This window comes from Panulirus ornatus, chromosome 4, assembly GCF_036320965.1.
Source record: "Panulirus ornatus isolate Po-2019 chromosome 4, ASM3632096v1, whole genome shotgun sequence".
Taxonomy (NCBI): domain Eukaryota; kingdom Metazoa; phylum Arthropoda; class Malacostraca; order Decapoda; family Palinuridae; genus Panulirus; species Panulirus ornatus.
The window spans coordinates 34710215-34730218 of record NC_092227.1 but is presented as its reverse complement, the minus strand read 5'-3'; the positions used below and the strand labels follow the sequence as shown (position 1 = coordinate 34730218).

Genomic DNA, 20004 nt, shown 5'->3' with positions numbered 1-20004 from the left:
TTTCCTATCGCTACCCCGCACTCATGAGGGGGGAGGGGGTTGTTATTCCATGTTTCGCGGGGTGGCAATGGGAATAAATAAAGGCAGACAGTATGAATTATGTACATGTGTATATATGTATATGTCTGTGTGTGTATATATATGTGTACATTGAGATGTATAGGTATGTATATTTACGTGTGTGGACGTGTATGTATATACATGTGTATGTGGGTGGGTTGGGCCATTTCTTTCGTCTGTTTCTTTGCGCTACCTCGCTAACGCGGGACACAGCGGCAAAGCAAAATATGTATAATTAAATACATATATATATATATATATATATATATATATATATATATATATATATATATATATATATATATATATATATATATATATATATATATATATATATATATATATATATATATATATATATATATATATATATATATATATATATATAAGGTAACTTTAAGTGGTGAAAAACTGGAGGAAGGAAGGTGTTTTAGATATCTGGGAGTGGATCTGGCAGCTGATGGAACCATGGAAGCGGAAGTGAATCATAGGGTGGGGGAGAGGGCGAAAATTCTGGGAGCCTTGAAGAATGTTTGGAAGTCGAGAACATTATCTCGGAAAGCAAAGATGGGTATGTTTGAAGCAATAGTTGTTCCAACAATGTTGTATGGTTGCGAGGCGTGGTCTATGGATAGAGTTGTGCGCAGGAGGGTGCATGTGTTGGAAATGAGATGTTTGATGACAGTATGTGGTGTGAGGTGGTTTGATCGAATAAGTAATGTAAGGGTAAGAGAGATGTGTGGGAATAAAAAGAGTGTGGTTGAGAGAGCAGAATAGGGTGTTTTGAAATGGCTTGTTTACATGAAGAGAATGAGTGAGGAAAGATTGACCAATAGGATATATGTGTCAGAGGTGGAGGGAACGAGGAGAAATGGGAGACCAAATTGGAGGTGGAAAGATGGAGTGAAAAAGATTTTGAGTGATCGGGGCCTGAGCATGCAGGAGGGTGAAAGGCGTGCAAGGAATAGAGTGAATTGGTACGATGTTGTATACTGGGTCGATGTGCAGTCAATGGATTGAACCAGCGCATGTGAAGCGTCTGGGGTAAACCATGGAAAGTTTTTTGGGGCCTGGATGTGGAAAGAGAGCTGTGGTTTCGGTGCATTATTGCATGACAGCTAGAGACTGGGTGTGAACGAATGGGGCTTTTGTTGTCTTTTCCTAGCGCTACCTCGCACACATGAGGGGGGAGGGGGTTGTTATTCCAACTGTGGCGAGGTGGCGATGGGAATAGATAAAAGCAGACAGTATGAATTATGTACATGTGTATATATGTATATGTCTGTGTGTGTATGTTTATGTGTACATTGAGATGTATAGGTATGTATATTTCCGTGTGTGGACGTGTATGCATATACATGTGTATGTGGGTGGGTTGGGCCATACTTTCGTCTGTTTCCTTGCGCTACCTCGCTAACGCGGGAGGCAGGGACAAAGGAAAATAAAGTAAATAAATAGATAAATATATATATATATATATATATATATATATATATATATATATATATATATATATATATATATATATATATATATATGGATAGATTAGAAAAGATAGTGAGTGAAGGGATGAAGAAGTAGAAATCTTGGTGAAAGGGAAGGGAGCGGCAATTGGACGGTTTTTGCGGGGAAGTAGTAAAAATAACAGGGAGGTGTGTTTCTGTGTGTGTGTGGGGGGGGGGGGGGATTCAAGAGAGGGGTGCAGGAAGTGAAAATGAGGGCAGGTGAGAGTTGAGGTGGGAGAGTATCATTAGATTTTAGGGAGGGTGAAGGGATGTTTTTGGAAGGAGATGAATAAGGTGCGTGGGACAGAGGAAGAAATGTGAACGTTAGTGAAGAGGGCTAATGAGGAGGTGATAACTAGTAGTGGTGATATGAGACGGAGATAGAATGAGTATTTTGAAGGTTTGTTGAATGTGTTTGACGATAGAGTGGCATATATAGGGTGTTTTGGTCGAGGTGGTGTGCAAAGTGAGAGGGTTAGGGAAAATGATTTGGTAAATAGAGAAGTAGTAAAAGCCTTGCGGAAGATGAAAGCCGGCAAGGCAGCGGGTTTGGATGGTACTGCAATGGAATTTATCAAAAAAGGAGATGACTTTGTTGTTTCCTGTTTGGTAAAATTATTCAGTGTATGTGTGACTCATGGTGAGGTGCTTGAGGATTGGCGGAATGTTTGCATAGTGCCTTTGTACAAAGGAAAAGGGGATGAAGGTGAGTGCTCAAATTACAGAGGTATAAATTTGTTAAGTATTCCTGGGAAATTATGTAGAAGGGTATTGACTGAGAGGGTGAAGGCATGTACAGAGCATCAGGCTGGGGACGAGCAGTGTGGTTTAAGAAGTGGTCGAGGATGTGTGGATCGGTTGTTTGCTTTAAAGGATGTATGTGAAAAATACTTAGAAAAGCAAATGGATTTGTATGTAGCATTTATGGATCTGGAGAAAGCATATGATAGAGTTAATAGAGATGCTGTGTAGATGGTATCAAAAATATACGGTGTGGGAGGCAAGAGCAATGAAAAGTTTTTATCTATGATGTGAGGCATGTGCATGAATAGGAAGAGATGAAAGTGACTGGTTCCCAGTGAATGTTGGTTTGCGGCATGGGTGTGTGATGTCTCCATGTTTCTTTTAATTTGTTTATGGATGGGGTTGTTAGGAAGGTGAATGCAAGAGTTTTGGAAAGAGGGGCAAGTATGCAGTCTGTTTTGGATGAGAGAGCTTGGGGAGTGAGTCAGTTGTTGTTCGCTGATGATACATCGCTGGTGGCTGATTTGGGTGAGAAACTGCAGAAGCTGGTGACTGAGTTTGGTGAAGTGTGTGAAAGAGGAAAGCTGATAGTAGATGTGAATAAGAGCAAGGTTATTAGGTACAGTAGGGTTGAGGGATAAGTCAGTTGTGAGGTGAGTGTGAATGGAGAAATACTGGAGGAAGTGAAGTGTTTTAGATATCTGGGAGTGGATTTGGCAGCGGATGGAATCATGGAAACGGAAGTGAGTCATAGGGTGGGGAAGGGGCGAAAGTTTTGGAAGCGTTGAGAAATGTGTGGAGGGCGAGAAAGTCATCTCGGAAAGCAAAATGGGTACGTTTTAAGGAATAGTGGTTCCGACAACGTTATATGGTTGCGAGTCGTCGGCTATAGATAGAGTTGTGCAGAGGAGGGTGGATGTGCTGGAAGTGAGATGTTTTAGGACAATATGTGGTGTGAGGTGGTTTGATCGAGTAAGTAATGAAAGGGTAAGAGAGATGTGTGGTAATAAAAAAGTGAGGTAGAGAGAGCAGAAGCGGGTGTTTTGAAATGGTTTGGTCACGTGGAGAGAATGATTGAGGTAAGATTGACAAAGAGGATATATGTGTCAGAGGTATAGGGAACGAGAAGTGGGAGACCAAATTGGAGGTGGAAAGATGGAGTGAAAAAGATTTTTTGTGATCGGGGCCTGAACGTGCAGGAGGGTGAAAGGCGTGCAAGGAGTAGAGTGAATTGGAACGATTTGGTATACTGGTGTCGACGTGCTGTCAATGGATTTAACCAGGGCATGTGAAGCGTCTGGGGTAAACCATCCAAAGTTTTTTGGGGCCTGGATGTGGAAAAGGAGGTGTGGTTTCGGCGCATTATACATGACAGCCAGTCTGTGAGTGTGAATGAGTGTAGTCCTTGTTGCCTTTTCCTAGTGCTACCTCGCGCACATGCGGGGGAAAGGGGCTGTCATTTCATGTGTGGCGGGGTGGCGACGGGAATGAAGATCGGGCAGACAGTATGAATTATGTACACGTGTATATGTGTATATGTCCATGTATACGTTGAGATGTATAGGTATGTATATGTGCGTGTGTGGACGTGTATTTATATACATGTGTATGTGGGTAGGTTGGCCTATTCTTTCGTCTGTTTCCTTGCGCTACCTCGCTAGCGCGGGATACAGCGACAAAGTATAATTAATAAATATCTGCTGTAGGAGCTACAAGAAAGAGATTATGATAACCTCGGGACTGTTCCTAGAAAGGGGTCGTGGTGTAATTATCATTCTTTTATAACGTTGGCAATAAGATTAGGGATACGTTTTAAGATGTGCAAAGGAATAGATAGATTGGAAATTTATACGTGTTTTTTATCATTTCTGAAGGAAATACTAAGGAAATGTACATAGATAGGGTTGAAACATAAGCCTCTTGTACGCAGGCGATACTCCGGAGACGCAGTTTAAGGGACCATGATAGCAAATCTTTAACCCAGATGAGCACAAGGTTTGCTAGTGTAGTGGGTGGAGAGCACTTTCGTGTTTTACACCAGTTGTTTTTCAGTGCATTTTGAGTTAGCGGCTTTAGGTTTTGATGCTATCGTTCCTACAACTGACCATCATCCACGTTATCTGCACAGACCTGGCATATGTTTTAGCCCTATCTCTACTCTTCTTTGTACTTTCTTTTAAATCTTAAGGTCTAGGTTCCTTTTACCTACGTCACGCATCACCACTGCTACCAAAGCTTTTCTGAATCATAAATCTACCTCACCAAACCCTCTTCATTCTTATCCTTTAGGTGTAAATGCCTTTTGGAGGATATTTAGCTAAGATAGCCGCTTGCTGGTGTGTCATTTAAACAACTTTGCGAAAAGTTATATTTGGTGATCCGTTGCCTTCTTCTTGAGTTGTCAAACTTTGCATGGAGAACATTCACTTTATTCTAACCCGTAATTATTGGCATAAGCTATTCAAAACATGTTGGATGTCTTTACCCATAATAACCTGTTTTGAATTGATAGCGCTACGACCAGACACTGGCTAATGACCATAGCACCGCTATGCCAGTGCTGAGGGTCACGGCCTCTGACTTGGACTCTGGCCCCAACGCTCGTGTGACCTACCACCTGGAGGGTCACCCCGACCACCTGGCCTACTTCTCCCTGGAGCCTTTCACCGGCGTCATGTCCCTTCAGCGGTCACTTACTGGTGCCCTGGTGAGTGTTACGACGAGAGAGAGAGAGAGAGAGAGAGAGAGAGAGAGAGAGAGAGAGAGAGAGAGAGAGAGAGAGAGAGAGAGAGAGAGAGAGAGAGAGAGAGAGAGAGAGAGAGAGAGAGAGAGAGAGAGAGAGAGAGAGAGAGAGAGAGAGAGAGAGAGAGAGAGAGAGAGAGAGAGAGAGAGAGAGAGAGAGAGAGAGAGAGAGAGAGAGTTACGAATGCTTACGATAAGATTTTGCCAAATTTGGAGAACTGATAAGTCGTACTCACCGCAAGCTCGACTTACGAAGAACGGGTCGTGTGAGTTGCATGTAGTTGTCATGTTATGTGTCAGGTGAAGAGAGTCTATTCGCGCGGACAGAATGCCAGCAGCTCTAGTGTAAATAAGGTAGAAAAGTAAAGACAGCAGCCTGAGTCTAAGGAGTGAAACATGACAACCTGCGAAGTGCTGGCTCACTACAGAGAGAAGGGGAGAGACTATCTACCTACCTAAAGTACCTACAATGAAATTTCATCATTAGACGAGGTTAGCGTGTAATACTCACCGCAGAAAAATTTAGTGTCAAGAAAAAGAGTCGTTTGAGTGACGTCTTGTCGGTTTTTATGTATTAGACTGAGTGAGTGAGTTATTGGAGAGCTGAGTGGCAGCAGCTCAGGTGAGTGTGAGGCAGAGAGTCTTCATGAAAGAAGTCAAGGTCCACAAGACAACCCGGCCTAATAAAGATGTTCTCTCCTTTATGAATGCCACACTTGATCTGATGATTTGTTTGTATCTTTTCGTGTATTTTCAGTCAATCATTTCTTCCATTCTTTGGATTATCAGCTTTATTTATAGAATAAGTCTTAACTATTCTGATTGATGTATTTTCTCTTGTTTAGAGAAGTATAGGCAAATTACTATTTTTTTAGGGCATGTTGCATTTTTGCCGACAATTTACACGAAACAACAGCAACAACAAAAAAAGCTATTGAAGAAGTGTTAGATATTCAGTTTTAAAAGACATTTTATAACTGCAGCCACGTTTTGACAACACTATTAGTGTTAGTGTAGCTCTATTGTTTTCTTAGAATCATCGAAAAACTATGATTATTGTCTCACAAACGTGTCATCTAGGAGGCATCAACGCTCAGATGTATTTCTGTTTATTGATTTGGAAGACATTAACCCTCAGGTATGTTTCTTTTAATCTTTTTTTTTTATTTTTTATCATACTTTGTCGCTGTCTCCCGCGTTTGCGAGGTAGCGCAAGGAAACAGACGAAAGAAATGGCCCAACCCCCCCCCCCCATACACATGTATATACATACGTCCACACACGCAAATATACATACCTACACAACTTTCCATGGTTTACCCCAGACGCTTCACATGCCCTGATTCAATACACTGACAGCACGTCAACCCCGGTATACAACATCGCTCCAATTCACTCTATTCCTTGCCCTCCTTTCACCCTCCTGCATGTTCAGGCCCCGATCACACAAAATCTTTTTCACTCCATCTTTCCACCTCGAATTTGGTCTCCCTCTTCTCCTCGTTCCCTCCACCTCCGACACATATATCCTCTTGGTCAATCTTTCCTCACTCATTCTCTCCATGTGCCCAAACCACTTCAAAACACCCTCTTCTGCTCTCTCAACCACGCTCTTTTTATTTCCACACATCTCTCTTACCCTTACGTTACTCACTCGATCAAACCACCTCACACCACACACTGTCCTCAAACATCTCATTTCCAGCACATCCATCCTCCTGCGCACAACTCTATCCATAGCCCAGGCCTCGCAACCATACAACATTGTTGGAACCACTATTCCTTCAAACATACCCATTTTTGCTTTCCGAGATAATGTTCTCGACTTCCACACATTCTTCAAGGCCCCCAGAATTTTCGCCCCCTCCCCCACCCTATGATCCACTTCCGCTTCCATGGTTCCATCCGCTGCCAGATCCACTCCCAGATATCTAAAACACTTCACTTCCTCCAGTTTTTCTCCATTCAAACTCACCTCCCAATTGACTTGACCCTCAACCCAACTGTACCTAATAACCTTGCTCTTATTCACATTTACTCTTAACTTTCTTCTTCCACACACTTTACCAAACTCAGTCACCAGCTTCTGCAGTTTCTCACATGAATCAGCCACCAGCGCTGTATCATCAGCGAACAACAACTGACTCACTTCCCAAGCTCTCTCATCCCCAACAGACTTCATACTTGCCCCTCTTTCCAAAACTCTTGCATTTACCTCCCTAACAACCCCATCCATAAACAAATTAAACAATCATGGAGACATCACACACCCCTGCCGCAAACCTACATTCGCTGAGAACCAATCACTTTCCTCTCTTCCTACACGTACACATGCCTTACATCCTCGATAAAAACTTTTCACTGCCTCTAACAACTTTCCTCCCACACCATATATTCTTAATACCTTCCACAGAGCATCTCTATCAACTCTATCATATGCCTTCTCCAGATCCATAAATGCTACATACAAATCCATTTTCTTTTAATCTAGGGCACATTAATCCTAAGGTGTATTTCCGTTTATCATTTTAGATAACTTTGATGATTAATATCTCAGGAGAGTTACAATATATTCATTCGCAAGACTTTAACCCTCAGGAATATCTCTGTCGATTCAATTGGATGATATTAACCCTCAGCTTAATTCATCCCTTGCTGATGACGAGGAAACTGACCCACTTTCCGAATTCTTCGCCTCCTGCGCAGGACACCACCAGAACCTTTGAGATGAGGGTCCGCGCGGTGGACAGTGGGACTCCTCCCCTCTGGTCCATAGCGCCTGTGAATATCCAGGTCGTATCCTCCGGCGAGCTGCCCCCCTCCGTGGTCAGCCAGAAGCCCCTCCACCCAGCTATCCCCGAGAACACCACAGAAAACACAGAGGTTGTCACACTCTGTGCCAGGTGAGAAACGATCCCAGCTCTGGTCCGAGTCACTCTCATCTAAGAGGTCAGTATCTAAAGATGCTAAAACAACTCTGCAGGAGCATTAGTTATTCAAACATATTTGATATGAGGTAAAGAGAACACCGAGCTTAGTAAGTACATGATGTAAATAATATTGTTTCTCATCAGATATACCTGTCACATTGTACCCTCCTCTGTTACTCCACAGCAACATGAAGATATGTCACGTATCATGGCTCAGTTTATTTTCTCACTTGTTACATCTTGCGCTAGTGCACTGCATCTACTTCATTTATTTCCCTTTCTTGCTTCTCCGTTTCCTTGGTTGTGCATACCTTATTCAGGGACGCAGGAAGACCTGTATGGAATGTGATGGGCATTTGAAATGGTTGTGTATTACCCAAAAAATGACCGAAAATTAGAGAACAAATGACCTCAGAGTCTAGCGGGCCAGTCCTCCACTACGAGATGCGGTTTGTTCTCTTGCCAGAATCTCAGCAGGGAATGTGAGGGTGAATAATTTATATGCCAGGGCGAAGCCAGATGTCTTTAGTCTTGGTTCTTGCCACACGCTAAACTTCCTTACTTTACTCGTGCGGAGTCATGGTTTTCCACTATGGTAGTAATCCTTATTTTTGTGCCTGGACAAACAGAATTCGTTTTCTAAAACATGGAACATAACAGTACCCGTTTTCCTTATGCACTTCACATTTCTTAGAGGTTATTTCTACCCAGCAATTCCTGTTCCTATACATGTGTGAGACAAGACAAACCACTGTCTAAGGAAGTGATTGCTGTGTTGATGAAGACTTCCAATTGATCTTATTTGCTTAAGCGCACGATAATTTAGCTCTGTTGTGTTGAGATGACAGAGTTAACATCATCATTTCAATCCATGTTCCTTACGGCTTTACGTATTTCCAGTCCAGAATTTATTGATGAGTTTGAGAAGATACATTCAATTGGAAATTTCATTGATAAATTCCTTAAGTTAGAAAAGAAATAATAAAACACACTTAAGACAAAGCCTCCCATTGACACTAAGAATCTTTTAGTTCTCTTCACTATTTCACTATATACATATATATATATATATATATGCTTCACATGCCCTGATTCAATCCACTGACAGCACGTCAACCCCGGTATACCACATCGATCCAATTCACTCTATTCTTTGCCCTCCTTTCACCCCCCTGCATGTTCAGGCCCCGATCACACAAAATCTTTTTCACTCCGTCTTTCCACCTCCAATTTGGTCTCCCACTTCTCCTCGTTCCCTCCACCTCCAACACATATATCCTCTTGGTCAATCTTTCCTCACTCATTCTCTCCATGTGCCCAAACCATTTCAAAACACCCTCTTCTGCTCTCTCAACCACGCTCTTTTTATTTCCACACATCTCTCTTACCCTTACGTTACTTACTCGATCAAACCACCTCACACCACACATTGTCCTCAAACATCTCATTTCAAGCACATCCATCCTCCTGCGCACAACTCTATCCATAGCCCACGCCTCGCAACCATACAACATTGTTGGAACCACTATTCCTTCAAGCATACCCATTTTTGCTTTCCGAGATAATGTTCTCAACTTCCACACATTCTTCAAGGCTCCCAGGATTTTCGCCCCCTCCCCCGCCCCATGATCCACTTCCGCTTCCATGGTTCCATCCGCTGCCAGATCCTCTCCCAGATATCTAAAACACTTTACTTCCTCTAGTTTTTCTCCATTCAAACTTACCTCCCAATTGACTTGACCCTCAACCCTACAGTAACTAATAAGCTTGCTCTAATTCACATTTACTCTTAACTTTCCTCTTTCACACACTTTACCAAACTCAGTCACCAGCTTCTGCAGTTTCTCACATGTGTCAGCCACCAGCGCTGCATCATCAGCGAACAACAACTGAATCACTTCCCAAGCTCTCTCATCCACAACAGACTTCATACTTGCCCCTCTTTCCAACACTCTTGCATTCACCACCCTAACAACCCCATCCATAAACAAATTAAACAACCATGGAGACATCACACACCCCTGCCACAAACCTACATTCACTGAGAACCAATCACTTTCCTCTCTTCCTACACGTACATATGCCTTACATCCTCGATAAAAACTTTTCACTGCTTCTAACAACTTGCCTCCCACACCATATATTCTTAATACCTTAATCAGAGCATTTCTATCAACTCTGTCATATGCCTTCTCCAGATCCATAAATGCTATATACAAATCCATTTGCTTTTCTAAGTATTTCTCACATACATTCTTCAAAGCAAACACCTGATCAACACATCCCCTACCACTTCTGAAACCACACTGCTCTTCCCCAATCTGATGCTCTATACATGCCTTCACCCTCTCAATCAATACCCTCCCATATAATTTACCAGGAATAATCAGCAATCTTATACCTCTGTAATTTGAGCACTCACTCTTATCCCCTTTACCTTTATACAATGGCACCATGCACGCATTCCGCCAATCCTCAGGCACCTCACCATGAGTCATACAAACATTAAATAACCTTACCAACCAGTCAATAATATAGTCACCCCCTTTTTTAATAAATTCCACTGCAATACCATCCAAACCTGCTGCCTTGCCGGCTTTCATCTTCCGCAAAGCTTTTACTACCTCTTCTCGGTTTACCAAATCATTTTCCCTAACCCTCTCACTTTGCACACCACCTCGACCAAAACACCCTATATCTGCCACTCTATCATCAAACACATTCAACAAACCTTCAAAATACTCAGTCCATCTCCTTCTCACATCACCACTACTTGTAATCACCTCCCCATTTGCGCCCTTCACTGAAGTTCCCATTTGCTGCCTTGTCTTGCGCACTTTATTTACCTCCTTCCAGAACATCTTTTTATTCTCCCTAAAATTTAATGATACTCTCTCACCCCAACTCTCATTTGCCCTTTTTTTCACCTCTTGCACCTTTCTCTTGACCTCCTGTCTCTTTCTTTTATACATCTCCCACTCAATTGCATTTTTTCCCTGCAAAACTCGTCCAAATGCCTCTCTCTTCTCTTTCACTAATAATCTTACTTCTTCATCCCACTACTCACTACCCTTTCTAATCAACCCACCTCCCACTCTTCTCATGCCACAAGCATCTTTTGCGCAATCCATCACTGATTCCCTAAATATATCCCATTCCTCCCCCTCTCCCCTTATTCCATTGTTCTCACTTTTTTCCATTCTGTACTCAGTCTCTCCTGGTACTTCCTCACACAAGTCTCCTTCCCAAGCTCACTTACTCTCACCACTGTCTTAACCCCAACATTCACTCCTCTTTTCTGAAAATCCATACAAATCTTCACCTTAGCCTCCTAAAGATAATGATCAGACATCCCTCCAGTTGCACCTCTCAGCACATTAACATCCAAAAGTCTCTCTTTCGCGCGCCTGTCAATTAACACATAATCCAATAACGCTCTCTGGCCATCTCTCCTACTTACATACGTATACTTATGTATATCTCGCTTTTTAAACCAGGTATTCCCAATCACCAGTCCTTTTTCAACACATAAATCTACAAGCTCTTCACCATTTCCATTTACAACACTGAACACCCCATGTATACCAATTATTCCCTCAACTGCCACATTACTCACCTTTGCATTCAAATCACCCATCACTATAACCCGGTCTCGTGCATCAAAACCACTAACATACTCATTTAGCTGCTCCCAAAACACTTGCCTCTCATGATCTTTCTTCTCATGGCCAGGTGCATGTGCACCAATAATCACCTATCTCTCTCCATCAACTTTCAGTTTTACACATATTAATCGAGAATTTCCTTTCTTACATTCTATCACATACTCCCACAACTCCTGTTTCATGAGTAGTACTACTCCTTCCCTTGCTCTTGTCCTCTCACTAACCCCTGACTTTACTCCCAAAACATTCCCAAACCACTCTTCCCCTTTACCCTTGAGCTTCGTTTCACTCAGAGCCAAAACATCCAGGTTCCTTTCCTCAAACATACCACCTATCTCTCCTTTTTTCACATCTTGGTTACATACACACACATTTAGACATCCCAGTCTGAGCCTTCGAGGAGGATGAGCACTCCCCGCGTGACTCATTCTTCTGTTTCCCATATATATATATTTTCTTTTTCTTTCAAACTATTCGCCATTTCCCACATTAGCGAGGTAGCGTTAAGAACAGAGGACTGGGCCTTTGAGGGAATACCCTCACCTGGCCCAATTCTCTATTCCTTCTATTGGAAAATTGAAAAAAAAAAAAAAAAAACGAGAGGGGAGGATTTCCAGCCCCCCGCTCCCTCCCCTTTTAGTCGCCTTCTACGACACGCAAGGAATACGTGGGAAGTATTCTTAATCCCCTATCCCCAGGGATAAATATATATATATATATATATATATATATATATATATATATATTTTTTTTTTTTTTTTTTTTTTTTTTTATACTTTGTCGCTGTCTCCCGCGTTTGCGAGGTAGCGCGAGGAAACAGACGAAAGAAATGGCCCAACCCCCATACACACGTACATACACACGTCCACACACGCAAATATACACACCTACACAGCTTTCCATGGTTTACCCCAGACGCTTCACATGCCTTGATTCAATCCACTGACAGCACGTCAACCCCTGTATACCACATCGCTCCAATTCACTCTATTCCTTGCCCTCCTTTCACCCTCCTGCATGTTCAGGCCCCGATCACACAAAATCTTTTTCACTCCATCTTTCCACCTCCAATTTGGTCTCCCTCTTCTCCTCGTTCCCTCCACCTCCGACACATATATCCTCTTGGTCAATCTTTCCTCACTCATTCTCTCCATGTGCCTAAACCATTTCAAAACACCCTCTTCTGCTCTCTCAACCACGCTCTTTTTATTTCCACACATCTCTCTTACCCTTACGTTACTTACTCGATCAAACCACCTCACACCACACATTGTCCTCAAACATCTCATTTCCAGCACATCCATCCTCCTGCGCACAACTCTATCCATAGCCCACGCCTCGCAACCATACAACATTGTTGGAACCACTATTCCTTCAAACATACCCATTTTTGCTTTCCGAGATAATGTTCTCGACTTCCACACATTTTTCAAGGCTCCCAAAATTTTCGCCCCCTCCCCCACCCTATGATCCACTTCCGCTTCCATGGTTCCATCCGCTGACAGATCCACTCCCAGATATCTAAAACACTTCACTTCCTCCAGTTTTTCTCCATTCAAACTCACCTCCCAATTGACTTGACCCTCAACCCTACTGTACCTAATAACCTTGCTCTTATTCACATTCACTCTTAACTTTCTTCTTCCACACACTTTACCAAACTCAGTCACCAGCTTCTGCAGTTTCTCACATGAATCAGCCACCAGCGCTGTATCATCAGCGAACAACAACTGACTCACTTCCCAAGCTCTCTCATCCCCAACAGACTTCATACTTGCCCCTCTTTCCAGGACTCTTGCATTTACCTCCCTAACAACCCCATCCATAAACAAATTAAACAACCATGGAGACATCACACACCCCTGCCGCAAACCTACATTCACTGAGAACCAATCACTTTCCTCTCTTCCTACACGTACACATGCCTTACATCCTCGATAAAAACTTTTCACTGCTTCTAACAACTTGCCTCCCACACCATATATTCTTAATACCTTCCACAGAGCATCTCTATCAACTCTATCATATGCCTTCTCCAGATCCATAAATGCTACATACAAATCCATTTGCTTTTCTAAGTATTTCTCACATACATTCTTCAAAGCAAACACCTGATCCACACATCCTCTACCACTTCTGAAACCGCACTGCTCTTCCCCAATCTGATGCTCTGTACATGCCTTCACCCTCTCAATCAATACCCTCCCATATAGTTTACCAGGAATACTCAACAAACTTATACCTCTGTAATTTGAGCACTCACTCTTATCCCCTTTGCCTTTGTACAATGGCACTATGCACGCATTCCGCCAATCCTCAGGCACCTCACCATGAGTCATACATACATTAAATAACCTTACAAACCAGTCAACAATACAGTCACCCCCTTTTTTAATAAATTCCACTGCAATACCATCCAAACCTGCTGCCTTGCCGGCTTTCATCTTCCGCAAAGCTTTTACTACCTCTTCTCTGTTTACCAAATCATTTTCCCTAACCCTCTCACTTTGCACACCACCTCGACCAAAACACCCTATATCTGCCACTCTGTCATCAGACACATTCAACAAACCTTCAAAATACTCATTCCATCTCCTTCTCACATCACCACTACTTGTTATCACCTCCCCATTTACGCCCTTCACTGAAGTTCCCATTTGCTCCCTTGTCTTACGCACCCTATTTACCTCCTTCCAGAACATCTTTTTATTCTCCCTAAAATTTACTGATAGTCTCTCACCCCAACTCTCATTTGCCCTTTTTTTCACCTCTTGCACCTTTCTCTTGACCTCCTGTCTCTTTCTTTTATACTTCTCCCACTCAATTGCATTTTTTCCCTGCAAAAATCGTCCAAATGCCTCTCTCTTCTCTTTCACTAATACTCTTACTTCTTCATCCCACCACTCACTACCCTTTCTAAACAGCCCACCTCCCACTCTTCTCATGCCACAAGCATCTTTTGCGCAATCCATCACTGATTCCCTAAATACATCCCATTCCTCCCCCACTCCCCTTACTTCCATTGTTCTCACCTTTTTCCATTCTGTACACAGTCTCTCCTGGTACTTCCCCACACAGGTCTCCTTCCCAAGCTCACTTACTCTCACCACCTTCTTCACCCCAACATTCACTCCTCTTTTCTGAAAACCCATACTAATCTTCACCTTAGCCTCCACAAGATAATGATCAGACATCCCTCCAGTTGCACCTCTCAGCACATTAACATCCAAAAGTCTCTCTTTCGCACGCCTGTCAATTAACACGTAATCCAATAACGCTCTCTGGCCATCTCTCCTGCTTACATAAGTATACTTATGTATATCTCGCTTTTTAAACCAGGTATTCCCAATCATCAGTCCTTTTTCAGCACATAAATCTACAAGCTCTTCACCATTTCCATTTACAACACTGAACACCCCATGCATACCAATTATTCCCTCAACTGCCACATTACTCACCTTTGCATTCAAATCACCCATCACTATAACCCGGTCTCGTGCATCAAAACCGCTAACACACTCATTCAGCTGCTCCCAAAACACTTGCCTCTCATGATCTTTCTTCTCATGCCCAGGTGCATATGCACCAATAATCACCCACCTCTCTCCATCAACTTTCAATTTTACCCATATTAATCGAGAATTTACTTTCTTACATTCTATCACATACTCCCACAACTCCTGTTTCAGGAGTATTGCTACTCCTTCCCTTGCTCTTGTCCTCTCACTAACCCCTGACTTCACTCCCCAGACATTTCCAAACCACTCTTCCCCTTTACCCTTGAGCTTCGTTTCACTCAGAGCCAAAACATCCAGGTTCCTTTCCTCAAACATACTACCTATCTCTCCTTTTTTCACATCTTGGTTACATCCACACACATTTAGGCACCCCACTCTGAGCCTTCGAGGAGGATGATCACTCCCCGCGTGACTCCTTCTTCTGTTTCCCATTTTAGAAAGTTAATACAAGGAGGGGAGGATTTCCGGCCCCCCGCTCCCGTCCCCTCTAGTCGCTTTCTACGACACGCGAGGAATATTCCCTGGGGATAGGGGAGAAAGAATACTTCCCACGTATTCCCTGCGTGTCGTAGAAGGCGACTAAAAGGGAAGGGAGCGGGGGGCTGGAAATCCTCCCCTCTCGTTTTTTTTTTTTTTTTTTTTTTTTTTAATTTTCCAAAAGAAGGAACAGAGAAGAGGTCCAGGTGAGGATATTCCCTCAAAGGCCCAGTCCTCTGTTCTTAACGCTACCTCGCTATTGCGGGAAATAGCGAATAGTTTGAAAAAAAAAAAAATATATATATATATATATATATCTATATATATATATATATATATATATATATATATATATATATATATATATATATATATATATATATATATATATATATATATATATATATATATATACATATATACATGTATATATATACATATATATATATATATATATATATATATATATATATATATATATATATATATATATATATATATATATATATATATATATATATTTTTTTTTTTTTTTTTTTTGCTTTGCTCGCTGTCTCCCGCGTTTGCGAGGTAGCGCAAGGAAACAGACGAAAGAAATGGCCCAACCCACCCCCATACACATGTATATACCTACGTCCACACACGCAAATATACATACCTACACAGCTTTCCATGGTTTACCCCAGACGCTTCACATGCCCTGATTCAATCCACTGACAGCACGTCAACCCCGGTATACCACATCGCTCCAATTCACTCTATTCCTTGCCCTCCTTTCACCCTCCTGCATGTACAGGCCCCGATCACACAAAATCTTTTTCACTCCATCTTTCCACCTCCAATTTGGTCTCCCTCTTCTCCTCGTTCCCTCCACCTCCGACACATATATCCTCTTGGTCAATCTTTCCTCACTCATTCTCTCCATGTGCCCAAACCATTTCAAAACACCCTCTTCTGCTCTCTCAACCACGCTCTTTTTATTTCCACACATCTCTCTTACCCTTACGTTACTTACTCGATCAAACCACCTCACACCACACATTGTCCTCAAACATCTCATTTCCAGCACATCCATCCTCCTGCGCACAACTCTATCCATAGCCCACGCCTCGCAACCATACAACATTGTTGGAACCACTATTCCTTCAAACATACCCATTTTTGCTTTCCGAGATAATGTTCTCGACTTCCACACATTCTTCAAGGCTCCCAGAATTTTCGCCCCCTCCCCCACCCTATGATCCACTTCCGCTTCCATGGTTCCATCCGCTGCCAGATCCACTCCCAGATATCTAAAACACTTCACTTCCTCCAGTTTTTCTCCATTCAAACTCACCTCCCAATTGACTTGACCCTCAACCCTACTGTACCTAATAACCTTGCTCTTATTCACATTTACTCTTAACTTTCTTCTTCCACACACTTTACCAAACTCAGTCACCAGCTTCTGCAGTTTCTCACATGAATCAGCCACCAGCGCTGTATCATCAGCGAACAACAACTGACTCACTTCCCAAGCTCTCTCATCCCCAACAGACTTCATACTTGCCCCTCTTTCCAAAACTCTTGCATTCACCTCCCTAACAACCCCATCCATAAACAAATTAAACAACCATGGAGACATCACACACCCCTGCCGCAAACCTACATTCACTGAGAACCAATCACTTTCCTCTCTTCCTACACGTACACATGCCTTACATCCTCGATAAAAACTTTTCACTGCTTCTAACAACTTGCCTCCCACACCATATATTCTTAATACCTTCCACAGAGCATCTCTATCAACTCTATCATATGCCTTCTCCAGATCCATAAATGCTACATACAAATCCATTTGCTTTTCTAAGTATTTCTCACATACATTCTTCAAAGCAAACACCTGATCCACACATCCTCTACCACTTCTGAAACCACACTGCTCTTCCCCAATCTGATGCTCTGTACATGCCTTCACCCTCTCAATCAATACCCTCCCATATAATTTACCAGGAATACTCAACAAACTTATACCTCTGTAATTTGAGCACTCACTCTTATCCCCTTTGCCTTTGTACAATGGCACTATGCACGCATTCCGCCAATCCTCAGGCACCTCACCATGAGTCATACATACATTAAATAACCTTACCAACCAGTCAACAATACAGTCACCCCCTTTTTTAATAAATTCCACTGCAATACCATCCAAACCTGCTGCCTTGCCGGCTTTCATCTTCCGCAAAGCTTTTACTACCTCTTCTCTGTTTACCAAATCATTTTCCCTAACCCTCTCACTTTGCACACCACCTCGACCAAAACACCCTATATCTGCCACTCTATCATCAAACACATTCAACAAACCTTCAAAATACTCACTCCATCTCCTTCTCACATCACCACTACTTGTTATCACCTCCCCATTTGCGCCCTTCACTGAAGTTCCCATTTGCTCCCTTGTCTTACGCACTTTATTTACCTCCTTCCAGAACATCTTTTTATTCTCCCTAAAATTTAATGATACTCTCTCACCCCAACTCTCATTTGCCCTTTTTTTCACCTCTTGCACCTTTCTCTTGACCTCCTGTCTCTTTCTTTTATACATCTCCCACTCAATTGCATTTTTTCCCTGCTAAAATCGTCCAAATGCCTCTCTCTTCTCTTTCACTAATACTCTTACTTCTTCATCCCACCACTCACTACCCTTTCTAATCAACCCACCTCCCACTCTTCTCATGCCACAAGCATCTTTTGCGCAATCCATCACTGATTCCCTAAATACATCCGATTCCTCCCCCACTCCCCTTACTTCCATTGTTCTCACCTTTTTCCATTCTGTACTCAGTCTCTCCTGGTACTTCCTCACACAAGTCTCCTTCCTAAGCTCACTTTCTCTCACCACCCTCTTCACCCCAACATTCACTCTTCTTTTCTGAAAACCCATACAAATCATCACCTTACCCTCCACAAGATAATGATCAGACATCCCTCCAGTTGCACCTCTCAGCACATTAACATCCAAAAGTCTCTCTTTCGCGCGCCTGTCAATTAACACGTAATCCAATAACGCTCTCTGGCCATCTCTCCTACTTACATAAGTATAATTATGTATATTTCGCTTTTTAAAGCGATTATATATATGTATATATATATATATATATATATATATATATATATATATATATATATATATATATATATATATATATATATATAAATATATCACTGCTTCCCTAAATAGATCCCATTCCTCCCCCACTCCTCTTACCTCCTTTCCTCTTACCTTTTTCCATTCTGTACTCAGTTTCTCCTGGTACTTCCTCACACAAGTCTACTTCCTAAGCTCACTTACTCTCACCACTCTCTTCAGCCCAACATTCTCTCCTCTTTTCTGAAAACCTCTACAAATCTTCACCTTCGCCTCCACTCGATGATGATCAGACATCCTTCCAGTTTCACCTCATAACACATCAACATGCAAAAGTCTCTCTTTGGCGCGCCTATCAATTTACACGTAATCCAATAACGGTCTCTGGCCATCTCTCCTACTTACATACATATACTTATATATATATATATATATATATATATATATATATATATATATATATATATATATATATATATATATATATATATATATATATATATATATATATATATATATATATATCTCTTTTTAAATCAGGTATTCCCAATCACCAGTTCTTTTTCAGTACATGAATCTACAAGCACTTCCTCATTTCCATTTACAACGCTGAACACCCCATGTATACCAATTATTCCCTCAACTACCGCATTACCCACCTTTGCATTCAAATCACCCTTCACTATAACCCGGTATTGTGCATCAAAACCACTAACACACTCATTCTGCTGCTCCCAAAACACCTGCTCTCATGATCTTTCTTCTCATGCCCAGGTACTTGTGCACCAATAATCACCCATCTCTCTCCATCAGTTTTCAGTTTTACCCATATCAATCAAGAGTTTACTTTTTTACACTCTATCTCATACTCCCACCACTTCTGTTTCATGAGTAGTGCTACTCCTTCTCTTGCTTTTGTCCTCTCACTAACCCCTGACTCTATTCCCAAGACATTCCTAAACCACTCTTCCCCTTTACCCTTGAGCTTCGTTTCATTCAGAGCCAAAACATCCAGGTTCCTTTCCTCAAACCTACTACCTATCTCTCCTTTTTTCTCATCTTGGTTACATTCACACACATTTAGACATGCCAATCTGAGCCTTCGAGGAGGATGACCACTCCCAGCGTGACTCCTTCCTCTGTTTCCCCTTTAGAAAGTTAAAATTCAATGAGGGGAGGTTTTCTTGCCCCCCCCGCTGTGGTCCCCTTTTGTCGCCTTCTACGACACGTGATTAA

At 42.1% G+C, this 20004-nt stretch overlaps 1 protein-coding gene across 1 annotated transcript in view; it reads left to right on the top strand.

Annotated features, from left to right (window-relative positions):
• Window positions 1-20004, top strand: part of LOC139764766 (DE-cadherin-like) — a 117984-nt gene that overhangs the window by 18255 nt on the left and 79725 nt on the right. Inside the window, exons 2-3 of the mRNA XM_071691637.1 lie at window positions 4822-5016; window positions 7758-7954. Of these exons, the coding sequence (XP_071547738.1) occupies window positions 4822-5016; window positions 7758-7954 (392 nt within the window). The remainder of the gene's footprint in view (window positions 1-4821; window positions 5017-7757; window positions 7955-20004) is intronic.